Here is a 27,973-nt window from a genome sequence, read left to right as displayed (position 1 = left end):
CAGCCTGCTACTCTGCGTCACTTCCTGATTCTATGGGTTTTGGTCACATGGACGGTCACTCGCACAAAATGGCGGACGGGGACCCCGCCTGAAGAGTTTCGTACACAAACATTCCAGCTGGTAAAGCTCAGAAAGGTATCGAAGCACCGTGTTCGGGGAAAAGGCCTCTGACCCCCCCGGCAGGTTCCGTGCTCCCAAAAATAAAGCATAGGTACATTCAGACCCGCCGCCGCCCCCTGCTGGTCCGGGAAAAGTCTCTGAAACGATTCCAGGCTTTTATATCTCCAAAAGGGTCAGTCCAGGGGGGCAGTTCATCTAAAGTCCCCCCACGTGTCCTTCTCAGGGGGGTGGTGGTGGTGGTCCAGCAGGGGGCGCTCACCGCCGCTGCTGCGCGTACACCGGGTACGCTAGCGTCACATTCAGAGAGTCGTTGTGCTGGACCAGGGACGTGTGCTGGTAGTGGAGGACCAGTTCTTTCAGGGACCCGTACAGGTTGTAGGGCTCGGCGAAGCCGTAGCCCGTCGGGGTTTTGTTGATGACGCAGTGTTTCACCTCCCCGTCCACGCTGTGACAACAACAACAACAACACACAACAGTCACTCCACACGTCCTCCAGTCTGAAGAGCACGGTGGCTGAGGAGGGTCAAAATAAAACCACAATGGAAGCGAGTCGGATTATTAAACTTCGATACACTTTTGTTTTTTAAAGTCTAGAAAATACGTTTTGATGTTTTATTTATTTTGACGCAAAGATTCACAGTATTTGTTAATTTTTATGTTACAATTAACTGTTGCTAGATAGCTACGTCCTCTGAAGCTAAAAGGAAGGATGAAATCCTACAAGTTGACTGAGGACGAGAGGATACAGTCGACTCCAGCAGCTTTTAAAGATGATGTTTGGACATATTTTGTTTCTAAAACAAATTAAACAAGTTACAACTTCATCAAGAGTCATGTGGTCTGCAAGTACTACAACACCAGAGTCAAGTACTCGACAATACTACAGATATATCGCAACATATCGTATTGTATCGCCAGATTCCTGACAATACACACTCCTAACTCTCATAGTATCGATTGTTCCAGTAGTCGCTCAATTTGATTGTCCTCTCTCAGCCACCGTAGACTAGTTGTGTACTTGGGTGTGTGTATACGTACACAACGCTGCAGGCGTAGCATCCCATCTTGCTGCTGTCCCGGATCAGGAATGTACCGTCTCTCTTGCCCTTGAGCAAGGCCTCCCCCTTCAGGCGGTTGATGTTGCCGACCTTCCAGGACCGCTCGTCGTGATGAGGCAGGTCTTCGTCGTCTTCCACCATCGAGTATTGACTGTCAGGGACAAAGGTCAGAGGTCAGAGATGTTCAAAGATGGCTGCCACCGTGGCTCAAGCTCCTCCCCCTCCAACACTCACTCTTCCGGGTTGTCGTTCTTGATGCCGAGCCACTCGTTGAGCTTCTTCTGACGGACGCCCTTCTGCGTCAACCACCTGCGAGGAAGCGTCAGGGTTAGCGACGGTAGCGCCGGCGAGGGCGGTCTGGGTCAGATGATACGTACATGAGGTACTGGTCTCGGGTCTTGCGCAGCTGGATGAGATCCGGTTTGATGCTGTTCATCTTCTTGTCGATCTCTCTGTAGTCGGCCGCCTGCTTCTTCAGGTCCTCCTCCAGCCGAGTCTTGCTGTCCACGATCTCGCTGATGCGCGACTTCAGCTTCTCGTAGTTTCCCATGATCCTGTGGGTGAAGGTCCGGGTGTGAACAGGAAGTTCTGGAGGACGTTGTGTTAAAGGATAGTAGGCGGTTTCACTCACCTCTGGATCTCTTTGTCGTTGCCCTCGCGGCGGAACTTCTCGATGTACTCTTTGCTGTAGCGCTCCTGCGTCTGACACTGTTCCTCGAAGATCTTGATGGTCTCGTTGAAGGCCTCGATGGCCGTTCGCTTCATTTGGATTTCCTGGACAGACAGAAGGTCGTTAGCTCCCGTGTTAGCTTCACGCTAACAGCTGCTGCAGACACTTGGAGCTTGAAATGTGTTTCTTTCTTTAGCTACGTTTGTTTTTCTGTAAATAACAGAATCCATTTGTGGCTTTCTCTTTATGTGGACATTTCCATATTATTTCCACATTTTTATTTCCATATAATTTCAATTTTTTCCTCCAGATTTTATTTATATTTATATATTATTTATATTTGTATTCTATATTATTTTTATTTCCATATTATTTATATTATTATCTCATCTTAATTCTACTTTTATTTTTATTTTATTTCCATAATATTTCCATTTTTATTCTATATTATTTATGTTTTTACTTCCATATTAGTTCAATTTTATTTCATCTTATTTATCTTTTTATTTCCACATTATTTATATTTTCATCTCATCTTAATTCTACTTTTAATTCAATTTTACTTATATCTTATTTCTATTTTATTTCATGTTTAACATTATACATCTTAAATATCTTTTTTTTTCTTCAGTTTTTAGACAACAAGTACCTGATATTTGTGTCAGTGTTATGTAGTTGTTCTATTTAGTTTCAGTTTCTTTTACTGTGAATTTTACCTTTTTTTTTCCACACGTTTGTTTGATTTTTCTCTTCTGTCATTATCTGATCTGCACTTTTGCAGTTTATAATGTATAAGCGTCACTTTAAGTTACATCGACTTAATCTTGTTTTCACAGACATTTCAAGGTTTGTTAGGGACAGTATTTCGGTCTCACCTGCGAGGTCCTGGTGTACTCCTCGTACAGGCGGTCGTACTCCTTGTTCTTCTCCTGGTACTGCTGGTGGTACTCGCACAGCTTCCTGCCCACCGCCTCGATGTTGTCCTCCTTCACCACCTGGTCCTGGAGAAGCAGGTTCGGGTCAGACTGGTGTTCACGCAGAAGCTGCTCAGGGAGGACGAGGAGACGCTCTCGCTCTCACCTGCTGGTGTTTGGACACCGGGTACAGCAGTTTGACGTCCAGCTTGGGGTTGTACTGGGCCAGAGACTCGTTGCGATAGTGGTTGATGAGCTCCACCACGGAGCTGAAGGTCAGCGGGTCGGAGAAGCCGTACATCCCGTCGCGGTGGAAGATCTTGATGAGCTTGTTGTTGCCTCCTTTCCTGTGAGACCGAGACAAACCTTCATGACAACTTGGACTTGCTGATGGACACATCATCATGTCCAGCCTGTGGACTAGTTCACGCCTCGACTACCATTTCCTGGTTAATGTAACTCAAAAATATTTAAAATAGATTCACAATCTTACAAATAATTTAGCACAAATATATTAAATAGCAACAGTTAAGTGTCTCCTATGGAAGTACATCAGTGACATCGGAAGATTTAATGGTTAAATATAACACTTCAAATGATAAAACTTTAAATATTATAAAACTTTCTTTACAGGTATTATTAATTTCATTATATTGTATAGTTTTTAAAGCCAAAGATACATTTTCTAAATTCAATCTTTTGATTTATAGCCTTAAATTCATTCTATAATTATTAATTATTCTAAAATAAATGCTTAAAACACTGTTTAATCCTTTTTTTTTGGTCAATATCAGAAACCGTTCGACAAGTTTGTATCAGTTCCACCTTGACAACATCAGGACTATGGGCGTCTGGACTCACCGGAGGGTCAGGGTGTAGTCTCCGTGCATCTTGGTGGAGGCGTCTCTCACCAGGAAGGTTCCGTCCGCCGTGTCCCTCAGCTTCTCGTTCACCTCCTCTCTGGAGATGTCGCCCCAGTACCACTCGGCGTCCTGCAGCGTCATACTGCTGCTGCTGCTGCTGCTCACACCGTTGCTGCTGCTGGTGGCCGCCGCCGCCGCCGCAGGTTTGGGGGGCTTCGGGGGGAGAGCTGGAGAGACAGAGAGGGTTGGATGATCAGCCACGGTTTCAAGATGACAAAAATGAAACGAAAACACAGACATAGCTCAGAACTTCTTTTTTTTTTTATGAACCATCCATGCAACAGTCAAAGTATTTGAGTTCGAAACATCAACAAAACTTCTCCAGTTGAGCAGTTAGCATCTCTAGCTACTACACACACAACTACAACAATACCTCTAAGTATTTAAAGCAGCGTCTTGATGACATCATCACAGAGACGTGTTGTGTTTTGTTGGTATAAATGTCGGTAAAATAGCACAAGACAATACATTTGAACATAGAATTTAAAAGGATGCAAATTTCTCCAATGTGGGATGAATAATGTTATTATCTTTATTATAGTATTAATAAAACTATTTTGACTTATATATAGTATAAGATCTATAGAAATACAAGAATAAGAACATCAAACCATTTGTGTTAAAGAAAATGAGTAAACTTATAAAATATAAGAGTTTTTAACAGAAATTTTAAATAATTAAGAATTAAAATAAATTATTTAATTAAAAGAAGAAAAAAAAAAAAAAAAAAAAAAAAAAATCAACATTTCAATATATAAATGAATAAAATGCCAAAAAATCAACTACATTTAATAAAAAGTGTAAACATTTGAAACGTTAAATTCAACCGTTCATTCTCCTTAAGTAACTGATTTACTTCCATAATCCGACACCTCCTGAAGCAGTTCAAGAAAAGTTCACGCTTCAACAAACATGGCTGACATGAAGAGGTTTTAATTTCTTCCTTGATTTCTACTAAAAAAAAAAAAGAATCAAAGTGTATTTTACTAAATATTAATGCAGGAAATGTCACAATCAGCAGCAGTTTCCGACCTCACGTCTTCATTTCTAACAGAGTCACCGTCGCTCTTACGTCAACCTGCATCAATATTTACAAACTGGAATATCAAGAGCCGTGATTGGCCGACGCCGGCGGCTCGGTTCCCCCTGGTCCCCCCCCTCGCCGGGGCGATGGGAGGAACTCAGAGTTCTGAAAGGTTTCATTTCCGAATCGCCTGCTTCAGAAACAAAGAAACCAAGACATAAAGGGAGACGAAGACGGGATCGCCGGGATCTGGAGGATCCATCGGCGGCTCCGGTCGTCACGGCAGCAGCAGCAGCAGTTTGCTCAGTAACACGTTGCATCACTCACCACAGCCAATCACACGCGAGCCTCCGTCCGCCGCCTTCATGTCCACGAGCGACCTCCACCCGAGTGCTAAACCAGCGCCGCCACTAACACCCAAGACTCTGAAGCTTCATCTGACACCCGGGAGCATCCAGCATCAGCAGAGACCAGCAGCCCTCAGATCCATGCTTCCCCTCCGTCGTCCTGTCCTGCAGCTCTCAGCTCCTCCCCCTCTCTCTTCCCTCTCTTCCCTCCCTCCGTCCTCCCTCCATCCCTCCCTCCCCCCTCTGGCTCGCTGACAGGGCCAGCTCTGCTGCAGCACGTATACCAGGGCGACTCGCACAAACCCGGTCAGCTCCAAATACGCCGCTAATCCGCCCGGGCAGGAGATCACCGGCTCGGTTTTCCCACCGGAATAGATCTGGTTCTCGGTAGAGCGGAACAAACGGCGGCGGCACCGGGGGCTCGTCTCCACGGCGACAACCGTGTCACAGAAGTTAAAAAAATAATCTAAACAAAAAAAAGTCTAACCCTGAACTCGGGTCAGCGACAGACTTTTCACGCGTTCATTCCGGGTAGAACCCAGGGGGGCGAGCGTCCGAAGGTCCGAGGCGGGTCGTCACACACTTACATTGAAGGCTGTGCATGATTCTTTTACTCCAAAATCCAGCCAGGTGGTTCTCCAGTCCGCCGGCCAGACTCCATTTCATAGTTTCTCTGAGCGCTGCAGGTGCTGAGCGGACGACTGACGCTCTGAAGGAGGTCGAGTGTGTGTGAAGTCAAGACTGTTAATGATTAGCCTCGGCTGGTGTGTGTGTGTGTGTCTCTGTGAGTGTGTGTGTGACTGACTGGTCACTCCCTCTGTGCCTCGGTCTGTTTGTACAGGGGGGGCGGCGGGAGGGGGGGGTCTTCAGTCTTATGATTAACTTGCAAAAGTTTCAAATATTTGCTGAGCTGGGCTTTTTGGAGGCAGCGAGGACATGTGTGGAGGGGGAGGCGGGGGAGGCGGAGGGAGGGGGGGAGACGGAAGGCAGCTCTGTTAACAAGAAGAGCTCTGTAGAGCGGCCAACCAAATCTAAGTAGACCTTTTGACGCTTTCCTAAAATAGCCTCACAGTAACTGGGAGGAGGTTTACACACTCACTCACACACACTCACTCACTCACGCAAATAACACACTTTGTGCGACAGAATCAAAGTTCCGAACAGTTTGTTCCAGGAGAGGTTCTGGACCGAGCGAGGAGCTGCGTCCGTTTGTACAGTTTCTTAAGTTCTGAGCAGGAGTCTGAGTCTCACCAGAACAGGAGGTTCAACCGTCTTTATGTTTCTTTATTAAATCAAATCAATCAAACGTGTGCGAGTCAGAGATGCTTCGACGTTGTTGCTAGTTTGTGTGTCCATAACACACGACACACACAAGGTTGTTGTCGTGAGAGACAGAAGGAGGAAGAAGACTGACCTGGAGCAGTCTGACTGTCGGTCCACTCGCTGGTCACCAGCAGCTCCATGATCCTCACATGAGAGTCCAGACTGGGTTCACAACTGTAGAGAGAGACGCTTGAGTTTGTGAAGAGCAGGTGTGTGTGTGTCTTTTGTCTGTCTGTGTGTGTATCTGTGTGAGTTTCTTTTTCTGTCTGTGCGTGTATCTCTGTGTGTGTGTGTGTGTGTGTGTGTGTGTCTTTTGTCTGTCTCTGTGTGTATCTGTGCGAGTTTCTTTTTCTGTCTGTGCGTGTATCTCTGCGTGTGTGTGTGTGTGTGTGTGTGTGTGTGTGTGAGCGTGTGTGTGTGTGTCTTTTTCTGTGTGTCTAAGTGTGTGTTTGTGTCTTTGTTTGTGTCTTTTTCTGTGTGTGTGTGTGTGTCTTTGTCTGTCTGTGTGTATCTTCTTCTGTCTGTGCGTGTATCTGTGTGTGTGTGTTTTTTTGTCTCTGTGTGTGTGTCTGTGTGTGTGTGTGTGCCTGTTTGTGTGTGTATAAGCATGTTTCTGTGTTTGTGTGGGTCTGCTAGTGTGTTTTTGTGTGCGCATAGACCTCTGAGTGACATGAGAGTTAAAGATATGTGGATGTGTATGTTGTGTTTGTGCATTTGTGTTTCCATGCATGCGTTTATGTATTTTAGTGTGTGTCTGTGCATGCGTGTTTGCATCTGTGTCTGTTTGTGCATTTGTGTTTGCTTGCGTGTCTGTTTGTGTATTTGGGTTTGCGTGTGTGTGTATGTGTCTTTTGCATGTGTGCATGTGTGTCCAAGTATTTCTATGTGCATGCATGTGTGTGCCTGTGTGTGCCTGTCTGGGCATGTGTGGGCATGTGTGTGCATGTGTGGGCATGTGTGGATATGTGTGGACATGTGTGTGCATGTGTGTGCATGTGTGTGCAAACGTATCCATGTGTGTGCATGTGTGTGCATGTGTGTGCATGTGTGTGCATGTGTGTGCATGTGTGTGCATGTGTGTGCATGTGTACCTGCTGCTCTGCTGCCTGAAGAAGACGGGGCTGAAGATCTCTCCCAGGGTTCTGGGCGTGAGCAGGTTCTTGGATCCGTGGCGACAGACGCGAGCGAAGTGTCGCAGCAGACTCTGCAGCGTGAGCCAGTACTGGGGCGGCAGAGACGGGCTGCTGACCACCAGACGCAGCAGCTGGGAACACTCCTCGGAGCCGGACACCTCTGCAGGAAGACCCTCCAGTCAGAACCTCTCGAGTCTCAGGAAGTAGGTCGACTGACTGAGCCAGACGAGCGACTGCACACCACACACTTCCTGCTCCTGGTCACGTGACCCGCCAACGCTGCCTTGCAAGAAGACTTTTGCGGCGAGGATCTGTTCTCGGGTCACGTGACCAAGTTTCTGTGGTTGTTTTGACGTACATCTTGTTCCACTGTGTGTGTGGGTGGGTGTGTGTCTGTGTGTGTGTGTGTGTCGACACTCACCTTTGGCGGTGTGCAGCAGCTTAGCGTGGACGGCGGCGGGTACCACGGGCACAGGCAGGTCCTGCAGGTAACGCCGCAGACCGTCGCACAGACTCGGGAGGTCGAACTGGTCCAGGTCTGCCGAGGCCGGATCTGAAGAAAGAGTGACGAGGCATCAACCATGACAGCCAAATATTCACTTCACCTTCGACTTCCTGTTCGCTCCACAGGAAGTTGACACATGTTCTCATTTTTATCTTGCTGTTCATCTCAGGTTTCATTGCTGCTCGACTTCCTTAATCATTTTATTTTGTTCAGACGTTCATGTACTTATAGTTTCTGCCTCTCTTCATCCAACATAGGCCCGGGGGCCTCATGCGGGCCTTTGACTGTATTCATGTGGCCCTCGTGAGGTCAAAGTAGAAAACATCATTTTTTATATTTACTATAAATATAACTTTGTTCGGGGCTTTATCTGTGAATATTTCTTGCCCCACAAATTAATTTGAGTAAGTATTAGATACAAGTTATTTTCTGTCAGTTTATATTAAAGCATATTAAGGTTTATTTTGTTCTTCTTTGATTCAGGTTTTATCCCCAAGTTTTTCCAATGTATTTTAGTTCCTCTCTTTAGGCCTGACGGGCTCCACAACAGTCACAGTATATATCGTGGCCCCTGAGAAAACTTACCACATTCGTAGTACTGTCGGACCTCCAGTCCTCCCCCAGCAGTGAAGGTCCGGTACAGCGTTGGGTTCTCCAGACCTGAGAAGGAGAGGGAAAAAAAGGGTTAAATCTGCTCATTTAAAAAAAAACAAAAAACCCAGAGAGGGTCAAAGTTCAGCAGCTTATCAGTTCTCGCACCTTTCCTCTCTATGGCCTCCAGCAGTTTGGCCAACATGGGCGGCGACGTCTCCGGGAGGCAGAACTGTTCCGTCAGGTCGGCGAGAGCCAGAACTGCAAGAGAGAGGAGGAGGGTCTCGGTTCAGTGGTCCAGATGTTCAACAAACCTCAACATTATCACTGACCACTAACACATCTGCTGATATTAGACGCAAGACAAGGAGACACTAGGGGTTTTAGAAAATATGGATGCACTTAAACCTCGCAATGGTTTTTTCCATGATACCGTTTCAATAATTAACAGCTCTGTATTTTTTTTTTGTGTGTGTGTCATAGTTTATCAATAAAGTGTGTTTACAATAAAATCATTCAATGTTTGCTTTTACAATGAACAAGCAAATATTCATTGACTGGCAATGACTGAGAATGAGGGGATACAGTGGGCTCCAGTAGATGTTTGGACATATTTTGGTATAAAAAAAAAAAATGAAAGCAGTTACGACTTCGTCAAGAGTCATGTGGTCTGTAAATTCTGCAACACCAGAGTCAAGTACTCGACAATACTACACATATATCCTCGTTACTACAGTATCGCAATACATGGTATCGTTGCCCCTGTATCGTGATTTCACCAGATTCTTGCCAATACACCACCCCTACGAGACGATGCTTCACAACCTTCCACACGTATTTTAGTTGATATTTAATTTTCTTAGATCTGCAAGACCTCTCAGATTTATGAGCCAACGCACCTGCTGAGCCAACACTCGGGCGGACATCAACCAGGTTGACCTACGCTAGGACAATCACATGGTATCGCTAATCATTTGTGGGATCCTTGACTCCAAGAATGAAAGGAGATCAGCAAGTGTCGCCAAAAAAACATTTTCAACTCTTCAATATAAAAACTAAAAACAATTAATTTCTTCAAGGTTTTAATAGTTGAAATTATAAATTCAACCATTCAATATTCTGATGACACGTCCATATGATCTCTCAAATGATTTGAACCATCAAAGGCGACGCCCAACAAGTCAGCCCGAGTCACTTGTTCTGAGACGGGTCGAGCAGCACCAGTGGACACGGGTCCAGCAGAGCCGTGGACGGTCACGAGACGGAGAAGGTTTCCATTCATCTGGACTTACGAGCTGCTGGACTTCAAAAAGAAGCCGCTTGGACACCAAAGTGTTTACAGGAGCGCGATTGAAGAACAGGAGGTGGCGGGTTTGGCTTGTCGGGGGAACTGAGCAAACAGGCTGTGATATGAGGTAAGCCGGGGTTGAGGCGGCTCCCCTCAGAACCGGGCAGCCAGGTGTGGACATGAAAGCCAGCAGGCCTTGGCAGGAGACTTATTTGGATTTGCAAACGTGAAGGAGTCGTCAAAGGGCCAACTGTGTTGGGCGGCTACAGCACCTATGAAAGGAGTCTTTCTGAAAACCATATTTCGCTTTCTCTTTTTTTATTTAACTCCTTAGTAGCCCACCTCTCCTGACCCGTCCAGGTACTGAAGAGCTGGGTTCTGATCAGCGCTGAGTGGGTCAAAGAGACCACGACATCTTGTTTTTGTTTATTGTCATTTTAGACGTTGAAAAAAACTTTTCTATTCAACGACTGTGACATTAAATATTGTCAACAATCCTGAAAGTCTCAGATCACAGATAAATTACATTTTATTTTAATCATAGTTCGATCATAGTAAAGTATATAAACTAAAATAGTTAAAAATTTTCACATCGTTTGTTCATTTTAGTGTCATTAAACTTCAAACTTAGATGGCGCAATCGTGATGCCCTCAGCAGATAAAGGACACGAAAAATCCCACGAGAGCCCTGCAATGACTGAGGACGAGAGGAAACAGTCGACTCCAGCAGCTCTTAAAGCTGATGTTTGGACATGTTTGGGTTTTGAAACAAATAAAAGTAGTTAATACTTCTTCAAGAGTCATGTGGTCTGTAAATTCTGCAACACCAGAGTCAAGTACTCGAAAATACTACAAATATATACTTGTTACTAGAGTATCTCAATATATCGTATTTCGATAAATATCGCAGGATTTATGCCAAAACTCACCACTAGTGAAAGTGTCCCACACATAGTTGCTTTTTGGAAATTGGTTGTTTTCTAAATATTTATCCTGTTGCCTTGTTTTGTCTAGAGATGATTATTGGAAGCCAAGAAAATAGTTCAAAGCCATGAAGAGTATTTTTAATTGGCACCTAAAAAAGACATTCTTTCCAAAAGAACAAGCAGAACCAGTTCCACTTAAATCGTATTTTGCTTTATGACTCTTTGAAACAAGATGAGCATGAGGGGATCCTGTTCTTATTTTGTTGATTTAAATGTTCTGTCTACATTTATTTATTTATTTACATTCATTGTATGTGTTTTTGTTCATGTTTTTTTTTCTTTTTGAAAAACTCTCTTTACTTGCAGCCCTCAACTTTTTTGCTTGACTTTGAGATTTTAACCGATGCTGGACGTCTCGGGAGGTTCTCTGGTGAACACAGAACTCACCTGGAGGACATCAGAAGGGGGTTGTGGTGTGTGTGTGTGTGTGTGTGTGTGTGTGCGGTGTGTGTGTTGTGGGTTCTCAGAAGCGGCGGACATGGAGGCGTCCATAAATAGCGAGGAGGAGCAGCAGCTCGTACAAGTGTCACCTTTTTCTCAGACAAGACATCCAACACGTCCACTACTGTTGAGATTTTCTCAGAATATGGATTCAAGGCCAGCGGCTAAACTTAAACCTGTTCTTCCACGAGACCCCTCCCACCCCCCCCACCAATCACCTCGTCTTTCTTCAGCAGCAATAACTCACAGCGGCCTACTTTTACTGCCGATAACCTTTGTGACGCCTCACAGATTACAGCTTCTGTAAATCATCCACCGTGCGCGGCGGCGAGGAGATGATACGTTCTTCCAGGAACAAACACGACACTCCTCCGAACGCTACATTCTCATGGCGGGCGGGGGGCGGGGGGGTGAGATGTTTGACTGTTGTCGCACAGCTGCTGACCTTTGGAGCGCCACAGTAGAGGTGGCCCCCCCGGTCCGGTTGCTTCTCGGTATTGAAAGCGATGCGACAGTTTCCGCGGCGACGGAAACCTATCGGGTGGTCGAGGGAAGTATGGCCGACATGTCAGATGCGATCGGATTTTGGCCGGCGATCAATGACGGGGGGCGGCCGCTGGCGAAGACGGAGGAAGACGAGCAGGTGACTTATAAGGAGAAGCTCCCCCCCCCCTGCAGGGTCGCTCAAAGTCCGGGACCCATGAGCGAGACCCATGAAGGGTATACGTTAAATATTGCATCTTCACAAGGTCACAGGTTTACCAATACATGCGACATACGTGCAGTACCTCAGGTTTATTTAATCCATGAATTTAATGCTAATTAATATCACAAACTAATATTAAAGGGGGGGTAGGTGTTCCTAATAGACAGGGTGCTGCAATAATTCAAGCTAAGATTGGACGATGTTTTTACAGTATCGTACGTCCACCTAGAGCAGGTGGGCAATAAAAATTATTCAAGGGCCACATTAAGTTCTGTGAATGTTGTTAGGGGCCGTCAAGCAAAAAAAAAAAGACGAAAAATATCCCTAAGAAAATGGACATGCACCATTAGGCCATGACATTTATTAAGCTAAATAAGCTGCAATTTTATTGTTCTATAGATCTTGTATACAGTTTTTTTTCCAAAGCATTTCTTCAATTAACTTAAAATACATTTTTTGAGGGATTAATATATATTCCAAAAATTACACACAAAAAGGAGGGAAGTGTTTTGGAATAAGTAAATTAATAATGTATACAAAATACATTTGGTAATGCATTAGAACCATTTATACATGATCATACTTTGACATTACGAGGACTGCATTAATACAGTTTGCCCAGGTCTGACCTGGAGGCTAAAATGTATTTTAATTAATAAACATTTAATTCCTCGATACAATTACGATGTAAAGGAGTTTTAAGAAATATACCTCCGTTTATTCACTTCTCGTTCCTGCCTTATATGGCATACATGAGAATACAGTGTATCTACATCTGCATCTCTTTGCTAACCGTTTCCTCCAGTCACCTCTGGTGAAACTTCTCTGAGGAACTTCCTTATTGGGATTTGAACCCGTCACCCTGCATCGTCAGAGTCAAACCTCTCACCAGGAGAGGCTGAATGAACGACTGTCACCCCTGGCTCGGGGGAAAAAAAAAAAATCAAACATCCCGAGCGATCAATGCGATTCCAGCGAGGACGAAAAGAACAAAAGTCAGGTTGCAGGTTCAACTCCAGTCGAACTTGCTGACCTGAGAGTTGTGCAACAAGGTGGGCTGATTCACGTCCGGACAAGTGCGGGTTTAGACTTTTTTCGTCATCGAAAAAGCTTCATGACATGAAACATTTTTGGAGGGTTTTTTTGAGGTTGATGTTTAAGATCTACCGGATCCTTCCTTAAGCGCCGCTAAGATTAGACGTCCTTCTTTTAGGCCGGGCGTCCTAAAGACTTTGTTTAGCGTGGTTGCTTCACCGTTAAGCTTATTTCAGGAAGGGAAGTAAAGGCAAGCTTGAAATAGTGAACCGTGTTTACAAAAAGTACAGAATGTCTGATGACTACAGGAGTATTTCTGAGGTTTTATTTCACTTCTTTGGTGGTAATAAACGTCAGCGAAATTAAGACAATGACAAAAAAAAAGCATCAGAATTGTACGAAGATAAAGACGAAGAATCTAATAAAAGCGCTTTTTCTTGACTTTTTACTTTTGAAAGAGAAGCTTGTGAGGGTGTTTTGAAGAGCAATAAATGACATCATTGTAAATAAATACTAATGCATTTATAAAAAATTGAATGACTTCTTATTTTCTGTTGGTAGATGAACGCTGTATTTCTGTGTAAATACTTTTATTTGTTCTTATATTTTTAATCACTACCAGCGAAATGTCAAAAAGTAGAACAATGTGAATACATGAATAAATAAAGATAAACATAATGAACATTTATAAATAATTAACTGTACAAATAAATACATTTTAAAATGTATAAATAAATAAATGTATATATACACAGAAATGGCACCATTTGACTAAAATAAAGTAAGTTATGACATTTTTCTTCTCATATTTGTGTATAATTCTCCAGCAGGTCAATCAATAAGAGAAATAAAGCGTCATTACAGCGACAACATTACAATAAACATACTTAAATGGAGTCGAACATCTGTTCAGTAGCAGAGTCACAGAGAAGGTCTCCACGAGTTCTGCCGACCACAGGTTGAGGAAGCTGCTGCTGTGGTGGTGTCGAGGGGGTGTGGGGGGTGTGGGGGGCGGCAATGGGTCGTCTGAACCGGGCGAACTGCCGTCTGCGGGCGGGACAGGACCGGGGCAGCTCGGCCACTAAAGATAGATCCCGCTCGGGGTAAATTTAGAGACGCCTGCTCAAGTAACCGTCGGTTTCTGTCCGAGCGTGTCTCGTCGTCTGGGGAGGAAAAGGATCTCATGAGGGGCCTCGGTGGTACAACCGAGACGCACGTGTCACGCAAACGGACGCGGGAAAAAAAAAAACGTACGAGTAAGCAGACCAGCTGCCATTCAGGTGCTCATACGCTCCATCACCTTCACTCCTGCAGCAGCGGCACCCCCTGCAGGAGGAAGCCTGAACTGCAGCGGCAGAGGAAACAGCCAATCAGCAGGCTGTTGCTACTGCCAGACCATTAACCCTTCAGAACATCCACCTCACTGAAGGTGTTTCCTGCAGCAGCAGATCATTGTTCATCTCCAGAGAGAAGAAAACACACACTTGCGAGGAGGAGAAATGTTTTTTTTAAACACCTTCATGCATTCATGACGTGACATAAGACTTTAAATTATAGATCTCACTTTAGACATGTGTTGCAGGTTCTTCTCTGGTTTAAGATGCACTTAAGAGTCATCTAAGACTGATCTCGGTTCAGTTTCATTCTCATGAACTGATGCACAAAAGAATCAACAGTGTGAAGATAGTTTTTGGACATAACTCAACAAAAAATAACTACTAAATATAAATAGTATAATAGTCAAAGAAGTCAAACATCCCTGAAACAACTGCTGAGTGGAGGCACAGGTAGGAGGCGCTACCGTGCACAAGAAAGTCGTCCACAAAAGACTTTAAAACGACCAACACGTGAAGCTCTGACAAAGGACACACAATCTTGTGTGGAGCTTACATAAAGACACACCCACCGCTCTCCCCCTTTCGGCCTCCCCTCCCTCCCCCCCCGGCACGAGGTTCACCTGGCAACACCAGCTCGTCCACGCCGTCCCTCATACGTCACATATTTCAGATGCCTGCTCTTGTTCCTTGACGACTGTTGGAACACAAACCCGCTGCTCGCCCAATGACCGTGCAGCTTCTTTTATTACCCGCACTCCATCACGGTGGGACGACAACGTCGCCTGGAAAGAACCGGCTCTGAACTACCTGGACGGGTCTCGCTGATAAAGACTACGTGATAAGAATCGTGAGAACCGATCGACAGAGACACGAGTGATTCTCGACTGTGATCCTTCCCTCTCTGGCTCTGTGAAAGTGTCACACACTCTTGTCCTCCACACATCCCGATTAAAATAGAAAATACAACAGTTTGATAGCCCCAAAGGTTGGTAGTATTACTTGAGTACTTGACTCTGACCACATGACTCTTGACGAAGTTGTAACTGTTTTCATTCGTTTTGAAACCAAAAATATGTCCAAACATCAGTTTTTAAAAGCTGCTGGAGTCGCCTGTATCCTCTCGTCCTCAGTCACGGCCAGGAGCTTGCAGGATTTAATTGCCTTTTTAGGTTCGTAGGTGATGTGATGACTGCTGCCATCTAGCGCCTGGAGGTTGAATTGCAATTCAGAAATGAAAAAACGCTGCGAATATTAATGTTAATGGGTATTTAAAAATATATATATATATATATATAATGTAAATATATACATCAAAAATCGATAGAGTACTATTAAAGATAGACGAGAAATTTGGTTAAAAATATTGTGATACCTACTGTATATCGACACCTTATGGAAGTTTAACGAGTATTGAATAGTAGAATTTAACATTTAAAATGTTGAAACTTGAAGTCGTTTATTGAAATTTTGTCGTTTTAACTTAAACATTGAATAACTTTTTGGAACTATTCAATTCAACAACGTGTATATTGACATGTTTAATATTTTTGACCAGAAGTAAAAAATAAATTCTTCGTAGTAAATAAGTTTGTACACGTTTATAAGTGGCTGATGATACCATGACTGGAATTTGAATTTTTAAGTCTAAATAAAATTAATTTAAATTGAATAAAAATGACTGCTTTAAAGCAATGACTTTTACAGCTTGAAATAGGTGAACTAGGGCTCTCAACCTCAATAAAAGGGGCCACAATTTGGATTACGCCCGGACAAAAAGACCAAACAAATCAAGACCAAAAACATCATTATGACTCCTTTAAACACGGAGAAAAGTTCAGCCAGCTTTTCAAAATTTGATCTTTTACCTTCTTGTTTTAACGCATCAAATCATTATCAGAAGGTGAAACAGACGTGTTAGCAGTTCATGAAATGTTCTCAACTCGGATTTTTAATGTTAGTGAGGTTTGGTGAATGCAGTCTCCAGAATCTGGAGTGGCTTCTATTATCTAGCCATCATGCTATAGGTTGCAACGTCAGTTGGTAGAAAATGTAGGATAAAAGGAGATTCCATTGGGACACTTTGTGTCGTGTATTCTTTTGAGGCTGAACTGTGTGTGTGCGTTTGTATTATGTGTGTGTGTGCATGTCTGTGTGTGTGTTTGGCTATTCCAGGAAACAGTTTACTACAGTTAAGTGCTGAATGACTTTATCAGTTGAAATCAACATTCCAATCAAATAGATGCTATTATTAAATCTCAGAGGACGCGATACAAAAGAAGAAAGAAGGTTAAGCCGACTCTACAGTAGGTGGCGTCAGGAACAAAGACGAACCGCCTTCAGCGGTTTCTCTTTTTTCGCTTGGATAAGGAAGTGGAAAAAAGGGTCAACTTACATATTTCATTGGTGCAGCCAGTTTTATTTTTATACTCAAATGTGTGTGACGTCTAAAAGTATTTTTTAGAAGTGTGTAGTGAAGCGTTTTTTCAATGTTTTTATTTGAACAGATGGAAAGTTAAATAAACATATGCTACACGATCAAATGTATGTCTTGCTCTTATTATACAATCACTTGATCTTTAAAGTATATACTTTATTGAATATTGTTTTGAATGTTTAAGCGCTTTGTGACCCTGGTCTGTAAAAACGCTATACAAATAAAAATTACTTACTTACTTACATGACAAAAACATTCAAAGAAACAGCAAATTGAACCAAAATCGTAATAGTCCTTATTCAACGTAAGAACTGGACTCATTACCATTTTAGTTTCCATAACTACACTCATGTTGTTGGTTGGTTCGTGAGCGCAGCTCATTGTCACCACATTTATTTTTTTGTTTCCATTTAACATGCACTTACAGCTTTTAAAAAAAGTTTTATGTTCTTGTCGAAGATAAATCCACCGAAACGTCTCGAAAGGCACACGTGTGGAATCGTTTTAGCGACTTCTCCTTCAGGAAACTGAATTTTTTATTTGGGAGAAGGGAGGTTAGCGGAGCCACCGCCTGCTTACATTTAAATGCTGGAGTCTATTTTTAAAGTTGTAGCCGCTGCGTGAGAGGCAGAGCAGGAGCGAGAGGCCAGCAGATGTCGGAGGAGGAGGAGGAGGCCCTCAGAAGGAGCCACATTATCTCAATCTGCAGCTATGCAAACTGCTCTGCCCAGAGCCGAGCGCTCTCCAGAAGGAAACTTCACGTCCAGCTCTCACGCAGACGACTCGCTCGCACATCACACAAACCCCAAAATCATTTTGGAATGCAGCATGAAAACCTGCTGATGAGCATTGAACGTTTTCCCTCGACAAGACGCGACACGCCGGCCCACGAGCGTGTCGGACCAGAGACGCTCAAAGTCAGTCGCAGAAGAATGTTCCTCGTCTGCAGACGGCGCTGAACAAAAAAACTCTTCAGTCAACCCAGAATTAATGGATAATCCATCAGATTCGTATCAACACTTGAACGTGTTAATCCTGAAATAACAGAGCTCTTGAAGAGCGTCGGATGTTCGCGTCGCCTACGGCGTCAAGATCGATGCTAGGGTTCCGTATCGATCGGGAATTTTCAACGCCAGTGAAGACACTTCGATAATGGAACCAATTTTATGAGACAAATTTTTAACAAAATTAAGTTACACAGGGCAAATCTCGAATGTTATTTTCAGCTTTGTTGAATTAACACTTCAAGCTGTTGTTTTTTTAAAGAGGAAATAAACAGATCATTTTCAGTGCGAAAGAAAACTGGCCAACAAGTGACAAATTAATCTGTTCATTGCCTTTTTCCTCAAGTTTTGATCACGCCTGGTAACAGACATTTGGCAGCAAAAGACAAATTTCTGGCGATGCCACAAAAGAACCAATGCTCAATAACCAGCCCAACTCTCAGCACATGTGTAATGTCAAATCAACAAGGAAACATTAAGAAAATGAACACAAGGATTCGGCCAGAAAGATCAAACTAATCTTACCATAAAATATTCTTAGAAGTCCTACTTTTCAAATACTGTGTCTCCATTTCATGACGTCCATCCATGTTTCAAAGTGCTTTTGTTCATGAAAAGATCATTTGACATCTCATATTCATCACAACCTTTAACCCTGACATGATGACAGACCATCATAGCTTCTTTTATCAAATCTTATTATTACATTATAATGTCTTGTAAAGGTTCTTAAAATGCATTATACACTATCAAGACCTTCATAGAAACCCCACTCAAGTATATTCGTGTTATTTTTTTGTTTATTCTCCTTTTGTCGTTGTGTGTACCCTTGTGTTTGCAAAATAGTAACATTAAAACCATATTACTTGTGTTGATGCTTTTTGTGGAACTAAAAAAAAAAAGAAAGGGAAGCATAAAAGAAACGAAAAGATTGATGATCTTGTTTCTGTTTACACAGGCTGGATCTGCAGGGCCCACCCGAGGCCAGACCCCCGGGGAACCCACCAGAAGATTTGTGACAGGAAGTGAACTGTGGTTGTGTAACTTTATGAAAATGTGGATTTCACAGTTGTGGCTTCACCTTAATCTCCAGCAGCTGCTGCTTCTCTCCACGAAGACGACTCGGTGAGACAGAAGCGACTTCATCCAGAAGCTGCTGACGCTGCTAAAATCTAAACGTTTAAACGTGTTTTCTGTTGGAATGAGAAACCGGATGATCCTGATTTCCTAACTAACGGGGAGATTCCTAAAAGCTAGGGACACCCTGGACAGTTCACTAGCCCTTCTCACACAGTCAAACAATACGATATCCCAGTTTCTTTGCAGGAGAAGCGGGGGACACCCTGGACAGGATGCCAATCTGTCGCAGGACCAGTCACACACACACTCATACCTATGGACAATTTCCCAAAGTTCCCAATCAACCTCTGTATGTTTTTGGACTGTGGGAGGAAACCAGAGTGCCAGGAGTATACCCACGCAACTGGGAAGCGAACCTGCAACCTTCTTGACGTGAGTCGATGGTGTTTAAGGAAACTGCGCCACAGTGCGCCCCTAGTTTCTGGACTCGCAACCTCAAGAAATGTATGACAATCGTCCTGAAACCCTTAAAAGTTTGTGTTTGATTCACTCAGGAGAATCAGGCGAGACGCAAAAATAGTTTATTATAAAACCCGGCAGCTTGAAGAGGAAATCAACAAGTGCAGCTCAAGTTTCGAGAGGCACCAGAGATTTCCTCACAGAATCCTGTTTGCAATTTCGACACAGCCCGGCAAGAATGGACCTTTCAGAACCGGCACTGAAGTCAGGCATGAGCTGCCTCGGCATCCGTCAACGTCAGAAAAGCTTCACTCTAACACGTAAAAGATGGGGGTATGAAAGGAGCCCTAATAAGAATGGATGGGGCTCTGGTTCTGAGGTCCCCGAACCTTTGCTCAACAGGCCCCAACACATGCGTTTTCCCTCCACTGAGGGGCCCAGAGAAAGGAGCTGCACTTTTATGTTTGAGAAGAAAAAAAAAAAAAAACAAGAGCTGGAATGAGGCGGAATAGTTTCCCAGCCTGGCCCTCTTCTCTTTCTCTGGCCACATCTGCTGCGCTCATGTAAGCCCCTGTGGCTTAGAGAGGAGAGGCCCCCTTCCCAAGACCCATTCTCCACCCCGCTCCCCCAGCCGGAGCCCACTGTAGGAAACTATCAAAACACCCAGAAAAGAGAGGAGGAGGAGAAAAGCTGTGGAGGGAGAGATAAATCACACAAACTGTGGGAGCAGAGGGCCCCTAGTCCACGGGCTCTTCAAAGCCCCCTGGGTCCTCCCAGGCCCCGGCACCAGCGCCGCTGCCAGCCTCAGAAGTCCGCCCTGATCCCTTCACCAACCAGCACCACCACCCCAGGGCCCCTCGCCCTCCTCCCATCGTCCCCACACACAGAGACTTTTCTTCTCAGGGTGCTGTATTCGCTCAGCCCTGTGCTCGCCCGGACAACACACCCCTGTTCCCCCCTCGCCACAGAACGGGGGAAACAGCTGCTCGGTAGGTGAGCGGCACCTCGTCGACGGATTTCGAAAGAGAAATGGGAAACAAACCATCAACCCTGTGTTGACTCCAGTCAGAGCGCCATAAACTAAAAGAACACAACTGTCAACGATCACAGCAGTCAATAAAACACCAGCGACAAACCAGTACTTCTTGAATCTGTGCCAAAAGTTTGTCAAACGGACACACTTTGTCCAAAACTCTTTTGCAAAATAAAAAGTAATCTCTCGCAGTATCGCGGTTTTACCTTCCTCCGTCTCGCCGGTGAACTCCCATGATGCCTTTCTACACAGTGATCCATTTAGCGACGGCCGATTTAACCATTAAATACTGTATTTTAAATTTGATGTTTATGTTGCCGTTTTAAAAAGTGATCGCCACCTGTGATTGGTTGTCTGGGCGGCAAAGAATTATGGGAGCCGTTTAGATCTCCGTTACCGAGAGGGGTGGCACCTTATAGGCAATGTTGGGTTCAAATTGTTACAGTGAGTCTATGCGTGTCGAGAGGGATTCCTTGTTTTAATGGACAGACTGGTCGTCTCTGTGGTTTGCTGCTCATTATAATGAAAGAGGAGCCGGAGAAAAATTATGATAATACTCTTGGTCAGGTTTGTAAACAATGTCGCCCCAGTAGGTCTGTGCGGTACACCGGTTTGTACCGAAAAACTGTTTTTATTTTCGTTATGATAATCATTTTTCATTTACCGCTATAGCCGTGAATAGCAAAAACAACATCCGAAATGTGTGCGGCGGGAAAGTGTTTCGGCGGGGACCCATTTCACTGCTGCACAACAACAACACAGCGTCTGCACAGGTAAGTATTGATGATAATGATGGTTAACTGCACTGATTATGCAAACTGTGTTCAATAAAAATGTTATTTTTTTGACTGCAACTATTATCATTTTCATCTTTAACTTAAATACTGCCACCCTATTGGCCACCATACTTTGAAGGGGTCGTTCTTTTACCTGGGTCTGGATATGAAAGATGATACTTATGACAGGAAAATGGGCCATTTAAAGCCAATCACCTGCAGTTATCATTTTCTTATTAGAAGAAAATGTGCATGAAAATAAATAACGTAAAAACGACATGATTTAAAAAAGAAAACGTGATGTGAAAATGATGTCATACCTTCCAGCCCCACATCCCAGCGACTCAAATTTGTTCTGTGGACAAAATACGATCTGAAACTCATGAAGATACCACCTAGAAGAGTCAGGAAAACATGGTCCAAAAGACAAACGGGAACTCCTCGACATCCAGTGTCTCCGTATCAGAAGTACTTCCTCACGAGCGTGAAAGTAAAATTAAACGACTTCTAAAAACAGATGGATGCGCAGGGTTAAGCGGAGCTTTGAATAAACCTGCTCTCCTACATTTGCAGCAAAAGCCGACCAAAGACATGAAACCTATTTTATTTAAACTCTTTATCTGGCGCAGTGGTTTAACTCCAGGTCAGGGGGATTAGCAGGGACGGGGCACGGCCGTATTTGGATTCGTCAAATGTTACACAAGGGACAAGAAGAGTCGGATGTAATCCTCGGAACACGGAGAGACTTTGGGGAAACGCCGTCACTCGCGACCAGATGCACGAGTCGACTCGTTCCACTTTTCTTCAGCAGGTTAAGAGCGGTTTGAGATTTCGACTGAAGGTTTCTCAGAGCTGAGGGTGTAGGAAAATTGAAGATCCAAGATCCCTGACACGGTTGCTTATGATCTAGTGACGCACATTAATCAGAAAAGAGACCCACTCGGTTCAAGACAACAAACACTGCTAACATACTCGCAGTCAGAGCTTTATTTTGGAAACTATTTTGTACCATTTACACGATTATAACCAAAAACTAAATAAAATAAAGTAAATAAATCAATTGGTTTCAGTTTCTATTTGTTCAATATGAATAGTTATCGGTTAGATTTGTTTTCATAATAACAATCAACCGTGGCGTACCTGACCACCATCTGCTTGGACGGCGGTGAACCTCACACTGACACATCGAAACTGAGATGTTTCACAGAAACACTATGAATGGTCGACTTGTGAAAAAGGAACATGTCAATCAGAAGACAGAAGTCAGTCGACTGCCAACATATGTACTGTACCAGGTTTTTGGCTCGCACTACAGCTGGACTGGTGCCAGAGCCTTTGTCCTACAGAACCGCATTTTCAGTGGCATTCGGAGAAGACATGTTGTAAAAAAAATATACGTGCCACTAAACAACGCTTCGTTTCTTTTCACCGTACAGAAATTCAACAGCACTGCATCGATTGTATTTTTTGGGGGGGTTTCGAATTGTATTTTAGTCTCTTCATGAACTTTTATGGTTTATATTTTAATGTATTGTGTATAAAATTGAATATTTGCATGTTAGTTGTAATTCATTTTTGTGTTTCAAGTAAACTTTCGGCCGCTGCTCTATGACTGAGGACGAGAGGATACAGTCGACTCCAGCAGCTTTTAAAGCCGATGTTTGGACATATTTTGGTTTGAAAACAAATTAAAGTAGTTACGACTTCATCAATAGTCATGTGGTCTTTAAATTCTGCAACACCAGAGTCAAGTACTCGACAATACTACAATGTTTTGGATAAAGATACCCTTTCTTTGATATCATTTTTTTTGCTTTGTTAAATTTTAACTCCAAATCAGTTTCCTACTGAAAGATAAATCATTTCCAGAGCAAAATAACACTTGCTTACAAGTCTAGATGTTCACAGCATTTGTCACTTATCAGTTTCACTCCAGAAGAATCCAAACACCAAATGTTTTGAATAGCACGGGTACAAAAGAAAACTGGCACCAAAAGATTCCGCATGTTTTGATACTTGTTACTCGTCACAAGAGAACCAAAGTTTGATAGTCCAGCCTGATCTTGATATATACGGTACATCGTATCACCAGACTCTCGAATGAAGAATTAATGCCGGGACAGTTGAGAAAGACAGTCAAACACTAGCCTTGTACTTGCACCACCATTCTGGACTCAAGAACTCTGTATGACACCCCAAAGCTGTTAAGATATCAAGATTTATAAACGTGGAAACAAGACTAGACCAGATCAAAACTCTGGATCACGAACCTCCAGTCATAATAGACTTGACGTGGCGCCCAAAGCCAGTAATCATAGAAGAAGAACGTCTTTAATTCAAACCAAATCCAGCATTTGATCGACACTTCTGTTTGAGGCCCGAAAACGTCAAACGTTTTGACAAGGCCTGCTTCTGGCTCTTCCCTGTCATCAGGTTCTTTAGAGGTTTCCTCCCTCCAGGCAGCGAGACTTCAGGAGTGATAATTGCCCGTCAGGAGTCGACACATTAGCATAATAAACTTTTCCGAGAAGAGCCGGAACACAGGATTCACAGAAACTCTCGGGCTGTCATCACTCCGCCTGATGCTTGACACACCAAACAAGATCCTGACACACGACTCACCTTGCTCAGGGTCCGAGTCCGACTCGGTTCTGTAGGCGCCCGGGGCCACGGGCAGTGGTCTCAGGGGTCTGGGTTTGGGCGTCGGCGGGGAGATCCACTTCTTCCCGACGTACTCCACATACGTCCCGGGGAAGTCTCCCTTGGCCTGCGTGGTTTCGTTCAAGCCGGGCAGCCAGCCGATCTCGTCGGGTCGCTGCTCCAGCCCGTCGGTGTAACCCAGGGCCACCAGAGCCCCCTTGCTGACCAGCAGCGTGTCCCCCACGTGCAGGTCGATGTCCTCCTCGCGCTCCTTCTTGTACTCGTACAGCGCCCGGTACTGGTATCCCTCCGCGCTCATGCTGACGACTTTTGCGTCGGAGATTCTCGTCCAAAACAATGGCTTTTGTGTCAGAAACCGTGTCTTTACACTCCAGGAATTCCCGACTCACTTTTCTTCATTCTTTCACAGATCTTGTCTCTTCTGAAGGACGTGAGCGTCTCTGAGGGTGTCGACGGACGACACGTACCCATCAGAAGGAAAGCGGGTCGCGATCCGGAGAACCGTGGATCTGCCAGACAAGAGAACACGAAACGTTTCGGTTACGATCAGATACACTCGGAAAGATTCTCACAAGTATTTGTGCACCGGGACTTTAAGGAAGGGGTTTAGTTTTGATGGTCAAATTAAGAACACGTCGTGCTCATGACAAATTTGAGGTTTCAACCGTAAAATGTTTAACAAGGCCACGTTTATTCAAGTCCATTATTGTGGTAAAATATTTTTGTACGATTGTTCTTGTCAACGTTGTTGTGTTTCCCGCTACATTTTCTACCGCAGACTTCGGTGGAAAGGTCAAGAGTCTTCTGTCCAATAATTATATTATATTCTTCTCTAAAATCTCAATTTTTTGCAATTATTTGTCCTAAAATTTGCTTTTCCTTCATTTTTGATTTCCCAAAAGAATCCTCAGCCAAGTAATTGAAATCAAAGAAGAAGAAGAATCGTAGTTTGGTTTCGGACGTTGTTTAGTTGAAGGCAAGGAGATGATGGAACCATCGTAGGTCAACACTGCAAAACCATAAATTGTGAAATGTTGTTGGAGTGGCGAGGACTCGACTCGTCTCATGGGAAATCGTGGCGTACAACGGGATATAAAAGAACTCGATGAAATTGTCGATTGCTTCGCTGACATTCACAAGAACAACAAAAAAGCTATTTTACAATGACTTAATAATAACAACGTAAGATTCTAATCTGCATTCCAAACAAAGAAAATCACTTAACAATATATAATTAATAGTTTGATTTCCTCTTGTGGCGTTTAGTGTTAAATCACGGTTAGCTTCTAGCTAACCTCTAGTTGTGAGGACAACAACTAGCAACAATTGTAATACATTGTTCTTCTCACTTCTGGAGTTTTTTACACCTAAGACTAATCTAAAAAAAACCCATCAATTTCCTCTCTGTTCATGACTTTAAATAACACTTTAGCAGTTTCTAGAATCAAGTTTATATCAAGTACACTGATGGGAGAACCTTGTATGGTTTGAATAATCTAAATTAATTCACATTTTCCCATCTATAATTGTATTTTTCTGTAAAACCATGTTTGCATTTGTGCAAACTAACTAGTCACACTTTAGACTAAAGAGTCTAAATGCTGATAATAACTATATTATTTTGACATTGAAAAGGAGATCATGCATGACTAGTCAAAGGGTATTTAAGTACAACATTAATTCTTTATTTGGATTAAATATATGATAATACTGTATTTGAAGAACTGTGACAACACACAGGTATTTCTAATCTCAATATATTGGAAGCATTTTTTAAATTCCTCAATAGTTATTTGTTATTATTATTTTTCCATTTGGAATGAATTGTTCTGCAAACAGACGTTGTAAGATTCACGGATAAATAACATTTAAAAGAGTAAAAAGTCCAAGCATTGGATCGTGTCGTGGCTCAGAGGTTCAGTGGATGAAGCTACTTATTAGCAGCTTTAGCGCTAACTTTAGCATTCGAGCCTTTATCGCATTTATCCTCCGTATTTGTGATAAAAACATGGATTCTCAACTCTTGCTGCAGTCGTGGTAGAAGATAAACGCCAGGAAGGTCGTAAAAATCCAAACATTTATCTGCAGTTTTCAACTTTTCTGCGGTGAAGTTTCGTCCATCTGTGTGCAGTAACTGTACATGGCAGCGAGGAGGTCGTGAGGGAGACACAAGTAGCAAAACTAACATCAAAATCGCCATAATAAATATCAGTTTTAATACAATGTGACATTTATTTTACATTAAAAAAAAAATAAAGGAGGCGACGTTGTGATCGTGGACTATTTACATTATAAAGATCAGACATGTCGAAGCTTTTATGTAAAAAATACAGTAGTAGATGCTCTAAAGAGGCAGTTAAAAAGTAATTCTGGAAGAAATAGGATTTAAAAAGTTGAATAAAGTTGGTGTTCGCCAGCTGTGCTAGCTGAGGACACATACCGAGTCTGCACGAATCCTCACGAGTCCAAGCGCAGTCGATCCGTGTCTTCTCGGAAACACTCGGGAGGATTAACTTCCTTTTCCTGGAAGATACAAACAAAAATCCTCTTTTTTTTTGGACTAAAATCCAGTTTCAGCGACACGTTCTCGTTGCTCTCGCCGTCGATATAACGGCACTTCTCTCGCGTTCTGGTCCGACCGTCGCCTCAACTTGCAGCGAGAGGGGGGCGAGTCAAAATCCACCGCCGCCGATTGGCCCGTGAGCCTGTCAATCATAAACAGGAGATGCTTGAGCCAATCGGGTGCGAGCCAGCACGGACGCGCCCCTGTCGATGGGCCCCGTACGCAACGAGACACCTATGACGGTTACATAACTGATCCACTCACTCCCACAGATCCACTTCATTCACCTTTTGTCCCCGCGCTTTTTTTTACGACCCACTCAACTTAAATGTGTCTCTTGTAATGAAAATAAAAAAATTCTACTCTGCAGTATTTTACAGCTGCAAGAGCAAATGTTTCAGATAATATTTGCTTTATTTTTGATCTCTTGACTCCTAAACTAATAGTGGCCCCAGGATGTATTCAAAGTGAGTACAGCAGAGAACATCCAAAGTACAAACACAGTCGTGAAAAAGACAATCATTGATTTCTGTGTAAGCTTAGATATTAAAAAAGACCCGTCTTTACTACAAAAAATGTTCTCTTTTCTGAAGTATCACTAGTTTTAACTCTTATTTTCCTGTTTATTATTTCAACACTCTTTCCACATCTCCGCTTACAGTCAATTTGAACTTTTACATGATTTGTTTTTCAAAACCAAAACAAACTTGTTCCCACCCGAACTGAAGTAAAGACTGGAAAATATCATCAAAGTTATTCCTGGATCGGCCCCAAGGACTCCTCCCAGTGGTCGACCGAGCCGAGTCCAGAGTCAAGTCATGCTTTTCTAATGATGTGAACCTTTAACCTGTTCTTCAGCAACAACATGAAGACTCGGGCAAAGTTCCTCGCAGGAGCCGAACACACCCTTTGTTCCTGTCTTCATGTAACCCTGGTGTGGTCGGAGACAAACTAGAAAACTGATTGTTTAACCAAACAACAACATAATTTCTATGTATAACTTTTTTATTTTAAATAAAAGCATATCCACTCAAAAAAAAAACAATAATAAAACATTAAGTATATTCAGTCAAAATGTAAAATTAAAGTGTCTTCATATCATATTTTTATGACTCGTTTTGAAAACTGTCATCCAAAAATGAACAACATTATTGTTAAATGTTCACCTGTTTATTGACTAATATTGAGAAAAAAAAAAGAAAAAAAATGAAGTATAAAATCAAATAACCATTTTTGAGGATTATTTTTAATGTCATGATGTTTTAATTTTGTTTGTTTTTTAAATATCCTTCTTTACTTAATTTCTATGTATTAATAACTTTAATAGTCTCTTAAAATTTCCAATATATCGTTTTTTCTTGTTCAACTTGTCTTCCTCTTGTTCAGAGGGTCGCTCACAACAGTGTCTAATGTTGAAGCCCAACTTTATCTGATATCAGGTCGCTGGGGCAGCAGCCGTGACAAAGAAGTCCAGACTCTCCTCTGCCCAGAAACGTTGGGGAACACCAACGTTTTTTTAGGTCAAGAATGAGGTCTGGGTCCGCCCCATGGCCTCCCCCCAG

General features: G+C 43.2%; 1 protein-coding gene across 3 annotated transcripts; it reads right to left on the bottom strand.

Moving 5' to 3' along the window:
* Window positions 1-244: 244 nt before the first annotated feature.
* Window positions 245-26,461, bottom strand: pik3r1 (phosphoinositide-3-kinase, regulatory subunit 1 (alpha)). Of its 3 annotated transcripts, XM_087790978.1 has the most exons (15): window positions 26,289-26,461; window positions 23,810-24,357; window positions 8,777-8,869; window positions 8,603-8,677; window positions 7,934-8,065; window positions 7,471-7,672; window positions 6,471-6,553; window positions 3,624-3,852; window positions 2,929-3,109; window positions 2,724-2,849; window positions 1,810-1,952; window positions 1,556-1,732; window positions 1,413-1,487; window positions 1,159-1,329; window positions 245-565 (listed from the first exon to the last, which is right to left on the bottom strand). In XM_087790978.1, the coding sequence occupies exons 2-15, from the start codon at window positions 24,144-24,146 to the stop codon at window positions 376-378; spliced, it is 2,214 nt and encodes a 737-aa protein (XP_087647104.1). In that variant the 5' UTR covers window positions 24,147-24,357; window positions 26,289-26,461; the 3' UTR covers window positions 245-375. The 3 variants fall into 3 exon arrangements, with proteins under 3 accessions (XP_087647104.1, XP_087647105.1, XP_087647106.1); XM_087790979.1 differs by lacking the exons at window positions 6,471-6,553; window positions 7,471-7,672; window positions 7,934-8,065; ... (2 more) ...; window positions 23,810-24,357; window positions 26,289-26,461 and adding an exon at window positions 5,644-5,749 and having other exon boundaries at window positions 248-565; XM_087790980.1 differs by lacking the exons at window positions 6,471-6,553; window positions 7,471-7,672; window positions 7,934-8,065; ... (2 more) ...; window positions 23,810-24,357; window positions 26,289-26,461 and adding an exon at window positions 5,037-5,091 and having other exon boundaries at window positions 248-565.
* Window positions 26,462-27,973: the final 1,512 nt, after the last annotated feature.

The sequence above is a fragment of the Callionymus lyra genome, chromosome 5, assembly GCF_982586985.1.
Source record: "Callionymus lyra chromosome 5, fCalLyr1.hap1.1, whole genome shotgun sequence".
In the NCBI taxonomy this organism is placed as follows: Eukaryota; Metazoa; Chordata; class Actinopteri; order Syngnathiformes; family Callionymidae; genus Callionymus; species Callionymus lyra.
Note: the sequence above shows the minus strand (reverse complement) of the source record. Positions and strands in the feature narration are given on the sequence as shown.

What these genes read in the sequence shown, in the direction of transcription:
- pik3r1 (XM_087790978.1), bottom strand. Translation starts at nt 24,146, where the DNA reads ATGAGCGCGGAGGGATACCAGTACCGGGCGCTGTACGAGTACAAGAAG. An exon ending in GACTACACCCTGACCCTCCG is followed by an intron (nt 3,110 to 3,623) that starts GTGAGTCCAGAC and finishes TCGGTCTCACAG; the next exon opens with GAAAGGAGGCAACAACAAGC. An exon ending in ACCCGAGACCAGTACCTCAT is followed by an intron (nt 1,488 to 1,555) that starts GTACGTATCATC and finishes GCTTCCTCGCAG; the next exon opens with GTGGTTGACGCAGAAGGGCG.